A 14,823-nucleotide genomic window follows, 5' to 3' on the forward strand; every position below is an offset into this window, starting at 1 on the left:
TTGAATTTAAGACATTTTCTCTTTATTTACTGCCAGGTTTTACGTTTCCTTGTACCCAAGGTGTGGCAACAGTCTGGTAGAGTCTAAGTCTTTGTGTTTCATTATGCAGCTTCCTGGACAAAGCAAAACACACAGCATTAGAAAGCAGAGCTTAAAGTCATGTATGCCTAAAGTGTTTTCAGGAAAACAAAACTTATCTGTAGTCTGGATACATGAAAGACTCATCTATTAATTGAGTAAGCCCATGAGAAGCATGCTTGTTTAATTTATTATCATTTTTAATAATCCGAGGAGATAATCTATTATTCTGATAATGTAATATCTAAAATTACTTCCCAAACACTGGATAATATGGAGATCATATTTGGTTGAAGATAAGCAAAGAAAATACAGCTTCAAGTGGATCATTTGTTTATAAAGTGTTCTAAATAGCTTAAAGTCAAAATTATATCAGTTGAAATTATTTCATGACAATTTATCAGTGAAATCCAAGGGAATCTTTTTATTATATTAGAGGTTGGATCTGGTCCTTAATGTGTATATTAATACGATTATTATATCTGCTATGTCATGTTTACTACATAGAACTATGGAAAATGTCTGACTCAAAAGAATGAAAAATCAACCCACTTTGACTTTATATTACATTCTCTGAATCACAAATGAGTTATTTTACTGTTTTGTCTTTCTGTTTTATTCTGTTGGTTTATTTGTGTAAAAATAAATAAATAAATAAATAAAATTGTGCCCAAGGATATCTGTGTGGTCTTTGGCATTTGAGATTCATTTAGAGAGGTAAGTCACCCCTGTATCTGATTAACTGATGGCAGGTTTGGGCCAGCTCAGTAGAAGTGATATTAGCTCTTGCAATAGAGCCCTGATTCTGAAGAGAACAAATTGTATCTGACTTGGTCAACCAAAGAATGATAAAAGTATTGAAGAGCTTTTAAATGCTTCCAGAATGCAAATAGCTAAATAAATTTACACAACTACTAGGAGACTGCAGTTTAATTTTGTGTTATTTTCTTAATATAATAATATAATATAATAATAATAATATCTTATAATAATATAATTTTGTTATATTAGATGGGAGAAAAGCACCCAAATAGTATATGTAACATTTACATATTATCTCAAAGAGACATTCAGAGGGCATCATCTGAGTAGGTTCATTAAAACAAGAAAATCAACTGACTGTACATATTTGCAATTAATTTGTGAAGTGTGAAAGCCTAATTTCAGCCCTATTCGTAATTTTTTTTTTTTTTTTTTTTTCCCCACAAATATCAAGGAATACCAAAAAGAAGACACTTCCTTTTTTACCCTTTTATTGTGGCTTGCCTGTGTCTTTACACTGACCAACTGAATAACACTTTTGTGAATTTGATCTTGAAGGTCTAGTAAAAGTCTGTTTTATTCTTGAGAGGGAAAAAACTGACCACTTAACAAGTGATCCCAGGATGAATTGATGAGATGTGATCGAAGATGTGTTTTTCACCCAAACTTCTTGTGATGTCAAGATTATATCTTTTTTTAAAGACAGCAAAGATTTTTCCAGATTTTAATATTTTGAAATTCTGAGGAGCAACCACATGGCCACCAAGTTTAAAGCCCAGCCCAAGCTCCTGCCATCCCACCCCACAGTGCTGTGGGATAAGCGTCCAGGAGGCCTTCGCTTAGGGATACACCCAGACAATTGGCCATCGGTGTGTGACCGAGGTTCATCCAGTGGGTAAACACCTTGTGCCTCTCAAACATGTCTTCAACATTCATGGCGTTGAGACCAGTCCTCCATGCTGCCCCTCACAGTGGGCCAAGCACGGCGTTATGGTGGGGTGGGTGTTTGAACTGTGGTGGGGTCCAACTAATGCTGGGCCAAGCAGCCACCTCACCCATGTGCTCAACGGCACCCATGGGCAGGGCAGCGCCTCCAACGACTGGCCACAGGCAGCGGTCACCCGCCAGTACCGGCCACTTGCCCCACGCTGCCATTTCACAACAGCTCTGCCTTGCGTGGCTTGGCCTGGCCGCCCCCCTCCCTGCCCACTGCCCCGTGTGGCCAGGCACCCCCAGCTCACTGTGGAGTGCCCCTCCACAAGGGGGTGGCACAGCCACCGGGGTGGAGAAGCAGGGACTGCCCGCGACTGCCCTCCTTGGCTCTGCTTGGTCCTGTTCCTTCTGCTCCCGGTGCCTTGTGCCCTCCTGTCCCTCTGCCCGCCTCTGGGCACAACGTCTCTCCCTCCTTCCCCCAGCTACCGCCTGGTGAATAATTCAGCAGGGTTTTGTGCACGCTGTACGCTGTCCTGCTTGTGGCATGACCGCTGGTTCTGGGCTGAGTCTGCCAGCTGCCTGAGGAGCTCTCGCCTGGCTGGGCAGGGAGGAGGAAGAGCAGACATAGGATAAAGTATCCAGAGGGAACTGGCGTGATAGAGGCAAGTCACTTTCCGGGACAGCAAAGCCAGAGGATAAAGACCCTGGGGGGCTATGAGTCCACAGCTACCCCAGTCCATTATTTCCCTGCTGTTTGGGATCCGCTTCCGTGTGATGTTTTGTTGTGATGGGTGAGTGCAATCTGTGTGAACCTCCTGTGCACCCGGGAGTAGCAAGACCTGGTTGCCTAGGAGGAGCTGCACTTTGAGAGGCAGAGCAGAGCCGTGCTGGAAACCCAGGGGAGGCTGAGATCCCTCCCCACAGCTGCCGGCTCCCTCCTTTACCTCCTGGAGGTGGGCTCTCCTGCTGCGGCCCTGCTGTGGCAGTTCTCAGGGTGGAGCTGAGAGGGGTGCTCAGGCAGAAGCCCTCTCCCAAATAAACAGGTGCAGGCAGTGCTCCACGGTGGATTTGGCTACGCAGCAGGTCCCGGGCCACCAAGCATGACTAGTGCTGGCACAAAGGGGTCGTTCCTCTCGCAGCCGATGGTGAAGAGTGTGCTGGTGTATCGCAACGGGGATCCTTTCTTCCCGGGGCGCCGCATTGTCATCAATGAGAAGAAAGTGTCCAACTTCGAGGTCTTCCTGAAAGAAGTGACAGGTGGGGTGAAGGCACCCTTTGGAGCCGTGCGTAACATCTATACCCCCCGGGCTGGGCATCGTGTCCGGCAGCTGGAGGAGCTTCAGAGTGGAGAGCAGTATGTGGCTGGTGGCAGGGAAGCCTTCAAGAAACTGAAGTGAGTGGCTGAAAATTAACTTAAGATTTATATGGGACTTGAAAATCAGCATTTGGGATTTTGCACTGTGGCAATACTTGAGACCTCCCCCCATCCCCTGCACCCCTTTTATTAGACATTGCACAAAACAGACTAAAAGGCTGTTTTGCAAGCCAAAAGGAAAGTTAGGTATTTGTGACAGAAAATACTGCAAAAGAGCTTCAGAGGTGAGCCATAGAAAGCCTGCTATAATCATTAGTCTCAGAGTGCCATCCCCTTGACATGGTAATAGAATTGGAGAAGCAGTCCTTTACCCTGAAGGTCATGCTGTATTGGCATGTTGCTGTGATGGATGTGCTTCACGGAGGGATAAGTGTCAGTGTTTGTGCTCAGTGTTAATAGGGAGAAAGCTCTAGAAAGGTGGAGTGTTGACAGTTGTGGCAAAGCTGATGAGCCCAGGAATTTAATTCCCAATTTTTCCTTTCTTGCTTTTTTTTCAGAAGTCTAAAATACTCTACTAAACTATCCACATCTCCATCCATTTCTGTTCATTTGGCTTTCTTATGACCACAATAGCTGAGCTCCTCCTCTTCTCTAAAAGATGACTTTGCTTTGTGTTCCCTGTGAAGACACAAAGACACAAATTAAACTGATATTTTCTGTTTTTTAGTGACTGACTAGGAGAACATTGTAGAGTAGATCTGTGCTTTTATGTGTGGTTTCCTGAGTGGCTCTGAATATGATCAGTAATGATTCTTAATTCTGGCAGTGAATTTTGTTGTCTCAACTGCCTAATTACAAGTTTTGTTCAATATTTGTGTGTGTTTTTTGTACAGCTCCAAAATAATCTCAAAATTAGCAATCCTCTTCTGGGGGGTGGTTGGGAATTTGTATGATAAAGTACCAGCTCTATAGAACTGTGCTGTCTTGATCATGTAGCATTTTTCTGGAAAGCTTGGGACATTTCAGAATAAAGCTTTGTGTGTAATGAACAGGTTTTCTGTCGGCAGTCTTACCATTTTTGTCACTGTTTCTAAAAAGTTATTGAAGTGTCTTGGGCTTCAGTGGCAAAGTTAGAGAGAAGATGTATGACAGGTTAAATATAAGCTCCTTTCCCACTCTGCTCTCTTCCATGTCAAATGCAGTGCTCAACTCAAGAACCGCTGTATCTTTTGGTATTAAATTTTGTGGTCCTGTGAATGGGTTAAAGCTGTTAATTGTCAGCATGTTTCACCTCTCTAAATGTGTTTTATGTTCAAGAGACAGGCTAAAAGTAAGTAAGTGTTTGACATTAGCATGCACTGTGTAGAGAAGTGAGTGCCCTGGATTTATTTTTGGTGGGAAAAGGCATTTATTTCTGTCATTTCATATTTTATGATCAGAGTGTTGTGGTGAGAGCTTTTTGGACTTTTATGATTGCAACGTGCAACAGGATACTGAAGTATATAAGGTCACTGAAGAGAGTACCTTCAGAAAGGCTGTCCTAAAGCAGTCAGTAAAAGCAGGCTTTTAGATATATATCCCTTGATAGTATGTGATAGTCCTATGCTGTGGGTAGGATTAACTGGATGACTCAAGATCTTTTCTGTTCTTGTGTTCAGAGTTAGGGTTCTTCACTATTAGTATGTATTTACATGTAATTAGTACTGTAAAAGTAGGGAATGCTTTTACAAGCATTATTTAAGGCAGGCTGGATTGTTTAATGTTGAACTTGTTCTTAACTAGATTGTAGACAATGATAATTAGGGGTACTTCTTAGCTAGAGGAGAGGAGGGGTCAGTTGAAAGGATTGCTTTCTGGAAGAAATTGAAAGAATTAGAGAAATGAATGTATGTTTCTGTATGTGTCACGGGCAAAGATAAAGCAGTTGCATCTGTAGGAGACCAGAGCTTCTGTCATAAAGGATCTGACTCTGGCTTTACAGCAGCAAGAAGTTTGTAATTTTTTTATTTATTTTTTTTTCAGTGATGCTTGTCAGATTCATTTGTTGTTATGATAGACTAAGCAGGGCTGAACTTTGGATTGACAACTTGTGGCACCCATGCATGGGAGCATAACAGAAAGGAGAGAATACCCAAGGAAAAGCAAGAGCTGAAATTGCCATCGTTCCAATTCAAGTGGTGCATTTGTTTCTTCACAGATGCCTTATGCTGAGAACTGAATCTTATTTTTTCCCTGTCCTCAGTGAATTCTAAGCTTAACTGCTTTCGCTTGTAGCACATGAACCTCCATCAATTTTAACATCTTGAGATAGACAGGTAGATAGACACTTCTGAGGTGTCGCATTCTACAGCAGAGACAGCTATGAGAAGTAGAAACAGCTCGATGTGCCTGCAGGTTCTGCAGGCTGAATTCATGAGAAGACCAGCTCTCAAAGCTTTTAGAGTTCCAACAAGGGAACGGAGTTAGTGTGGTCTGGGTACCTGTCTGTTGGCCAGTTTCAGGGTTACTCATGCTTGAAGGTTTACTTAATTCCTTTTTCTTTGGACTGACAACATACTCCTAGTCCATCGCAGTGTGTTTTAATTGTCACTTTTGTGTTAATGCAGTGTTTTTGTGGGAATATGTACTCTAATGGAGTACAGTAATGTTCAAACAGATGCATTTTGTTTTCTTGTCCAGTCTTGTTTTTTGTTAATTCCTAATATAATTGTGAATATTCTATTATTTCATCACAACTGCAGTAAAACAGGATATATAGTTTTCAGGTGTGTCTAAGTCATGTTGAAACGCAAGTGGTACAGATCCTCTTAACCTAGCCAATGTCCTGGCTAAACTTGAGTCTGGAGAGAGGCTTTAAATATATCAGACTTAGGGTGAGCAACTAAGAGGCAAGATGATGACTTTGAAAATCCTGATAAATTGATATCATGCTGAGGTTTATTGATCCATCTCACAGTACTATGTGAGCTTCTTTCTGACAACTAGGTTACTGACAGTCTGTACTAATCACCAGTGATGTGAAGTCACATGGTTATCTCTCCCCATCTTTTGTAATGGCCCAGAGTTAAATGTTTTTCTTGTTACTGGTTGGGAATTTTCTTAGCATCTTCTGGGTTTTGTGCAGTGACTTATTTTTGTTGGACATGTTATAATGACAGGATGGATCCTCACCCAGCTCTGTATTTTTAATATCATCTTCGGGTTTTAGTTTACCAGCTTTTTATTCTTCTTATAACTGCTACCTTGTAGTTTTATATTAACACTCCTTTAAAATCTTGAATTAGTTACTATATGTGTTATAATGAGGCATGATAAATTCTAAGAGCTTTGGTGCCAAAAAAAAGTAAAAATATTTGTACTGTGTAAGTTAGATGCTTCTGTAAATAATCAATAATATTATCCTTCCACAGCTATTTGGACATAGGAGAAACAAAGAAAAAACCTGCTGAAGTCAACAATGAGGTAGGATATCTGAAATATTTAGGAAATAACCCTGAAGTTAGTATTAGTGACATGCCTGCATTTACACCTGCTTTTTAATATATATTTATTATGTTCATAAATATTTATCTAGCATTCTGGCTATAATATTTCAATGACTATTACTCTGATTGCTCTGAACATAATAAACTGATTGTCTTCCATTCAGCTTTCTGAATTGCCACATCCACTCATAAACTTTCAGCAAAGAAAAATTCATACTGTTGTCACTGGGTCACTGGTCATAAATGTTTTTTTTCTTTTTTTTTTTTTTTTCATTCATAAAAGCTTGTTGGAATTAGAACTTTGAGGGTTTTGGACCAGGAAATTTTATTCAAAATACAATATTTTCTCTGGAGAAGAGACATTTTTGACTGAAAAGTCACACTTAGTTGAAATGTTTCTTCCAGTCACTGCCAGTGTCAGTTGCAAATTTCTAACTAGTTCTAGTCCATGATCTTCCAAGCTCACCAGTTTTGTATAAATGGTATTACACAATGACTAATGACACAACTGCAGGTTTCAAAAAACTTGGTGAGTTTGGGTTTTTGAGACACAACTCTTCCTTATTTTTACTTTTATTATTATTATTATTTTTTATTCTATAGAAGAATAGCAATGGTTTCCAACAAACATTTGAATTTCAGCTTCTGCCTGACAAGAAGCATCAGTTCATAAATTTTTCCATTTCTTCTGTCTTGTGCTCCCATTAATAGTGTGCAGTGTGACTGATTCCAAATGCCCCTTGGTGAGAAGGTAGTTGTCTTCATGAAAGATCATTAACCGAGTTCTGATATTACCACTTACCAGGATAACCACAAGGCTTGCTACTTTAAGGCTAGTTTTAAATCTGTTTATTTTGCTGCAAATCATTAGCAGACTCAGAGGATTATTTTGTTATACATACATTATATGTATATACATATACAGAGATTCTGAATATAAAAGAAATTCTTTCCACTTAGAGAAGTGGTTTTAGAAGTTCTTTCCATTATTTACAGTTGCATGTTTAGTAAGAGAGGCTTCTGTTACTTCTGTATTCAGTGCTTCTTGTATTCTGAACACATTTGGCTATCTCAGGGCTTTGAAGTAAACCAGTATAAGCCATCCGTTATATCAGATTTATTTCCTCCTGTTTGAGTAATGTTTCCAATCTTCATGGTCTCTGTGAAGAGTTTAGCTCTCCACATTAAGTTTAACTTATGTAATTAATTTATTTGAAGAGTCCTAAAAATGAAATAAACATAGTACTGGTCTACAGATTTTTATCTGGGCCTAAGAATAACATTTTTTTTTCATGCCCTAATGATTTAATTCTAGGAATGAACATGCAGGGGGCTAGTAACAGAAGTTTTAAACACCTAAATATATTTATGTTAAAATGATTTGAGGATGCAAGTTCTCTTTTTACTTTTTTTTTTTCAAACATTCACTTTGAAATCAAAAAGCTATATGTGTTCTAGGACTAGGGTAGCAGTATTGCTGTATTTTTGTTCTTTGATTCTGCCAGATTTGCATCAGCAAACAAAAAATCATTATTTTCCACGGAGTCTTGTGGGAATCTTTGATTTTAGCCCACAAAGATTTTTTTGCTTTCATAAGGCATCATTTTAGATTGAATTTCAGAAATAAAACCCTCCCTGTTTGCTTCATTAGAAGAAAAAAAAAAAGAATGTATGTGTGAGTGACAAAAAAAAAAAACACAACACACACACACACAAAAAAAAATAATGGTTCAGTTCATCAAGCACAGCAACAGGTACCTTTAAAGAAGTTAATTATTTTAGTGAATTCAGTAAGAGGAGTTCTCTGAAATTATAAATGTACAGAAAAATTTGTGGCTCGGATCTAAGTCGTAGTGTTCTGGTGGGCTAAGAGGGTGGGGGCAGGCTTACTAATTCCTTAGTGTCCATTCCTGTAAGGTGATGAGATTTAACATTTAGGAATGGCTTCTGCCTCTGATGAGAGCAGTATTAGTTCTCTCTGTTATGCCATGCTTCATTTTTAGCTGGAGCTTCTCAAATACCATGGTTCTGCCTTTGCCTTACTTGACATGTTTGGTGGTAACAAGGATGTACAACTTGTAGCTAGTAAATAAGTGCCTTTTTTTTTTTTTTTTTTTTTAATATCCTTTACAAATGACAAGAGGAGCTTTGGGGAAGGTTTGGTCAAGAATTTTTTAATGTAGGTTTGTTGTTACAATACATCAATGAACAAATGATGTCACACAATAATTCATTAAGCATTATCAATCTATTTCATGCGAAAAGTGGAACATGCAAATAGATGTGATTGTCTGTAAGATAAGTCAGTGTTGAAATAGCTTGAGAAAGCACATTTTATTTTGTCTAAACAGATAGATTTATAGAGAGTCTATACCACAAAATGCCTCATTATGATATCACCATCAGACTTCACGGGCTGTCTTTGGTCAAAGAAAAATGAGGTGGAAAGAGTGTACTATGTATCCCTCACCAGTAGTGAGGCTCAATCATTGACTAGAGTTGTGTCTTCAAAAATATTTAGGAAGTCCTCATTCACTCTACTGATACAAATCAGGCTTCAGTGCAGTCTTCAATGAAATCGTGTCATTGTCTGATAATATTTATATCAATTATATGTTTATTTAATCCAGTGCCTTAAAATCTAATTCTTTAGCAGTCTAAAGCCAGCAAATGACTGAAGTATCTAAGTCAAATGTTCAGCTGATGGAAAAATAGTTATTTTTATTCACTAATCTATGCCAGCTGTGGACTTGCACTTATAGTCCTTTTCTGTCAAGTTTTGTGTATAGACCACTATCAGTACAAAATGAGGGAGGGCCATTCTGTCATCTTGCTGTAAATGGTGTACTTTCATAGGAGCAAAGCACATGAAAATGGTACTTAACTTTTATTACATTTCTAAGCAGCAAGAGCTTCAATAGATTCTCTTCATGGGAATGTCTAATTCAGTGATCATTGACTTCAGCAGACTTTTGAGCCATACCCAGGGCAGGAAGGGAGATGGCATGCTGGCATACTGTAGGTTTTGGAAAAAAAAAAGAAAAAGAAAAAAAAATATTTTGATTTACTTTATAAGTATATTGTTTAACAACTTGATTATTGATTAACATTTGATTGTGAGGATAGAAGCCTTGTTTCCATTTTTGCTGTTGAGGCTGTCATACTTAGTGCATGTGATGAAGAGAATAGTTCAAGAGAAAATGGATAACTGTGTAGAAGAAAGGTAGGAGTTTAGAACAGCAAAAACCTGCAACATCCTTTTAATTTCAGAACATCTATCTGCATGTTGTTTAGTTTCACATTAACATCTTCTCTCGGTTCCTGGATTTCTGAGATAAGCTTAGATTCAGTAACATTTGAGAAACTGTCAAGTATGTCTTCACAAGCTTATACCCTACTGCATGCTTCTAGAGCTGGTAGGATTTTAAAGTCACATCATTTGTTCTTTTAACTTCATCCACTGTCAGGTGTATCCACTGTTAGGTACTTCCTTGCCCATTTGTACTCTACTCCACTTAGCATTAGCAGCAGTGCTCAGATAAGGTAAAGCCCCTTAGTTCTCATGCTGCTGTAACACCAGAACCTGAGCGTGCCACTCAGCTCGTTTTCACAGTGCTGCACCTTCACTTGAATGGAAGTGTGTGTGACAGTCAGAAAGGTGAGCTGCAGGTAATGAAGAGGGAGAAAGAAAAGAACAAATCAGAAATAAGGCAATGAGCATCAGTGGTAAAGAGAGACAGGCTGTCTGTATGAGCAAATTTTTCTCAGGCTCAAACTTCTTACTGAGGTAGTGGTACTCTTTCCCTTCTGTTTTGATGTTTAGCCCATCAGACAGGTGACAACATATCTTTTGCACTATACCTTGTTATGGTAGTTGGTCTGCATGGAAGTCTGAAGCAAGCTTTCTACAAGAAGTCTGATTTTCAATTTCCTTTTGGTCGCTTCTGCAACAAGCTAATCCCTCAGAAGTGTCACATCCCATCTTAGTTTAGACTTTCGGAGGGTATTGTGGTGATAGTAAGTTTGGATTTCTCCCTTCTCCTGCTTTCAGAGACAACAGTAAGGATGAAAGAAGACATGTGGCCCATGAGCATGAGAAAATTTTGTGCAGAGGCATCCAGGCTCTTGGCCCCCGTCAGAACCGTAATGCTGTAATAATATGTCTCAAAACTTTGTATTGTTACAGTACTGATAGAGAAAGTAGTAAAAATATTTAATCTTAACCCATGCTTAAACTTTAATAAGAAACATTATTCAGATATATATCTGTCCTTCATGTTTTTTGGCAACTGGTCTTCATGTTTTGAAAGAGAGATTTGTTTTGCAGTGAAGGTGATCTGCAAGTGTAAATACATGTTAAATGATGTGCTTGAGGAATTTAACAAATCTCCTGAGGAAGTATGGACCAACACAGTTACCATTTGCTTATTATAAGCTTAATTGTTTGTAAAAGGTACAGAACATTATTTTCCAATTATAATGTATTAAGAAAGAGTGGACATTGATATTTCTTTAGGCACTCTCTCTAATCTAGATGGTTCCTCCTTGGGCACTCAAATAGATAAATTGTCCTTGGGGCTGGTTTGTGGGTAATCTGCTGAAGAGTAAAACTGGGTTTTTGGATTTGCAGATTCTGTGGGCAACTATTTGTTTTAAGTTCCGTGTTTGAGACAAATGTGTGTGCATCTGAAACCTCCTTTCTTTGTCTGACTTTTTATGACCAACAGTTTTTTGAACATACTGAAATAAACCATCTTTGCAATGAAAGTAAAGAGTTGAAGGCACCTAGGAAGAATTGATGTACTTTGATATCAAAGAACCAGTCTCTTTCAACAGGAAGAACAAATAAACATAATGAAACAGATTTGATTTACTAAATTTATAGTAGGCCTGTGTTAATCTGCATTACTGCATTGCTACTATAGATAGATTTGCCCTTGGTTGATAGCAGACAGATTTTCTTAGGTAGTAACAACACTGACTTTTTTAGTTTGTTTGTTTGCACTTTATTTTTTCTCCTGGGCTTATAGGACAAAGTGATTGTGTAGCAAACACTAACATAAATATCTTTTGTGCAGCTCAGGATTCATTGTTCACTTGGATCTCTCTTACCAATTCATATTCCAGATTTTTTTTTTAAATATTTAATAAAACTTTATGTATATTTCTTACTCTACATAAGCCATATCTAGATCTGGATCTATATTATAGAGAAACAAGGATGATGTAGACTCCTTTCCCCAAGTTCACCATTGTTTTTTATGATATTTAAGCAGTTGGGACAATGCTATGGAAACATCATGCTCCACACTTTATAACATGTTTGCCTATTGATAGTGTATTTATAACATTATCGCCCTCTGATTGGGAGCTGTAAGTATAGCCAGTGAGTATGAAAATTGGCACTTTAAGAGCTGTTTGGCAAGTGTTGGGCTAGTTGAGGAAGGATCTCATTAACTACCTTCTTTGAGTGGTGGGTTCACTCTGGAGCACCATTTTTTAGCATTACAAGTGACTGTGTATATGCATGGTCTTGGACTGCCAGATTCAGTGATGCATGTCAGGGGCCCAGTTGCGAGGGATGCACTAGGGTCTCTCTACCAACCACCCACCAGAAGTTATCCTACCTTTCACAGAAACACAGAATGGCTTGGGTTGGAAGGGTTCCTCCTCCACCAGTTCCTCCCCTCCCAGTGGATCTGTTCCATGATCTTCCCAGGCACAGAGGTGAAGCTCACCAATCTGTAGTTCCCCAGGTCTTCCTTTCAATCCTTTTTAAAAATGGGAGTGATGTTTCCCTTCTTCCAGTCACCAGGGACTTTGCTGGACTGGAAGGACTTTTCAAATATGACAGAGAAAGGCTTGGCCACTACATCAGCCAATTCCTTCAGGACCATGGGATGCATGGCATTCGGCCCCATATGGGGTTCAGGGAAACCCACCACCTTTCTACCTCTAGATTTCTTGCATGATCAGCCTGGGTATACTTCTGTAATTTTATTGCCTGAAACTTAGTAGTTGTTTCTTGATCACTTTTTTCCTGTGCTTCAATCCTTTTTTCACTGTCTTACATAAGCATGTTTTGCTCTTACATTATTCTATTTCATTTGCAGATTCTTCTTTTATAGGCTGGTTTAGATGTGGTCATATTTGGAGAAGTATTTGTAGAATACAACAATCAGTATTCTCACTAACGATTTTTCAGAAGATTAGTAAAGATTCCTCAAAACTTTCATGCATTTATGGCCTGAGTATTAGCATCTGTGTGCAACCCCAGAACATCCCTCTGTAGTGAAACAGCTTGATAATTACCAGGATGTGAATAAGTGCTTTAATATTTTGAAACTTTTTCATTTCCTTTTCTGATGCAGTGCCTGTCAGTCCCTCATGCTGATCACATGCTGGATAACACAGTCATGTACTAGAACATGCAGTGGAGTGCATGTTGCCTGCTAGGGGACTTCACAGAGTGTGTCTGGTCCTTTGATGAAATGTGGCTGCAGAACAAGATTGTGACTGGCAGAATGTGCCTTCTGCTGACAGTCTCAAGCTGTAGCACATCAGCTATGGGATCTTATGGGGTAGGCATAGTTTATCAGCAGATCACATTCTAGGTCATTTAGATGCTCCGTCCTTGGTAGGATCCTGGATCAGGAAGGACTCCCTAGCACTGTCCAGAGTCAGCTGAAGAGTCAGGCACCTTGACAGGGCAGGGTGAAATGGAAAATACCATGTTTGAGACTTGACAGATCAGAACTTGTCATTAGAATTTTCCTTAAAATACATCTGAGATGTTGCTATAAAAATATTTTGAAGAGTTGTCATTTCTGTTTCCCTCTGTTCTTCCACATTTTAAAATGTTGTTGTAGTATCATTTTGGTCAATTATTTCTTCTGTATCCATTAAGTTCATTTTTCTTGCTACAGTGGAGTCTCCAGTCATCTGTGGGCAATTATATAATTGCATGAATCTGTAAAAATTGAATTTTTAAAGTTTATAATGTCTTGACTCACAAATGATTTTGATATATTAATGCTGGATATACCTTGTCTCTAACACACTTGTATATTTTTCTAAGTACGCTCTCATGAAAAATCTCAGTACTTGCAATTATTGTTTATTTCAAACCTAATATTTATCATATCCGAGACTTCTAATCATGGGAAAAAGTGACTGTTTTTCAGTGAGTGGTCTCTTGATTCATTTTAATTTTTACCTGTCAATGAGAAATGCTTCATCCGTATTTTCTCTGTACAGGATATAATTTTCTGAGGGTAGAGTGCCTGGAAATCACAGAATGGTTAAGGTTAGAAAGGACCTCTGGAGGCCATCTGATCCAACCCCCTGCTCAAGCAGGGACACCTAGAGCAGGTTGCCCAGGAACACGTCCAAATGCCTTTTGAAGATCTCCAGGGAGGGAGACTCCACAGCCTCTCTGAGGAATCTATTCCAGTGCTCAGTCATCCGTACTGCAAAATGCTTCCCAATGTTTGATGGAACTTCCTGTTCTGCAGTTTGTGCCCACTGCCTGTAGCTCTGTCAGTAGGCACCACAGAAAAAAGCCTGGTTCCATCTTCCTCATCCCCTCCCCTCAGGTATTTATAGACATTGATAAGATCCCCCTGATAAGAGCCTTCTCTTCTCCAGGCTGAACTCCAGTCCCAGCTCTCTCAGCCTCTCCTTAAAGGAGAGGTGCTCTGGTCCCTTGAGCATTGTAGTGACTCTCCATTGGACTCTTTCTGGTACGTCCATGTGTCTCTCTTGTACTGGGGGGCCAAGAGCTGGACACAGTAATCCACATGTGGCCTCACCAATGATGGATGAGTAGAATGCTGTCTAATAAATACCTTAGAAATGATCCCAGTGTGTGAAAGCTACAACCGTTTGATGCCATACTCATGGAAATGAATTTTTTTTCCTAACAGAAAGAAACAAATAAATATTGTGATACTTTATTGTGGTACTTTAAATTACTGTATACAGAATATTCACGTCTGGAAAGAAACTGTGCATAAAGGTCCACTTTATAATTCTATGCCAGTATAAAAACCCTCTCGGAAGTTCACATCTAAACAGCTTGATTTCTTCTGCTGCTCGTAGGAGACTGAGTGACATACTTCTCATTTTTCTGATGCTGTATATAATTAGGACTTCTATAATTAGGAGTATGGGGAATAAGACTATCAAAATGCAAAGATTAAATAATTATGATATACATCTTTAATCTCCTGAGCAGCATCTTTAATAGTT

General features: G+C 39.1%; 1 protein-coding gene across 1 annotated transcript in view; it reads left to right on the forward strand.

The window, feature by feature from the left end:
* The first annotated feature begins 2,430 nt into the window (after window positions 1–2,430).
* The window catches only part of DCDC2 (doublecortin domain containing 2), a 62,388-nt gene continuing 49,995 nt past the window's right edge, over window positions 2,431–14,823 (forward strand). The window contains 2 exon segments of the mRNA XM_084509401.1: window positions 2,431–3,166; window positions 6,499–6,550. Coding sequence (XP_084365527.1) covers window positions 2,874–3,166; window positions 6,499–6,550 — 345 coding nt within the window. The 5' untranslated portion in view covers window positions 2,431–2,873.

This window comes from Aythya ferina (genome assembly GCF_964211825.1).
Source record: "Aythya ferina genome assembly, chromosome: 2".
Classification (NCBI taxonomy): Eukaryota; Metazoa; Chordata; class Aves; order Anseriformes; family Anatidae; genus Aythya; species Aythya ferina.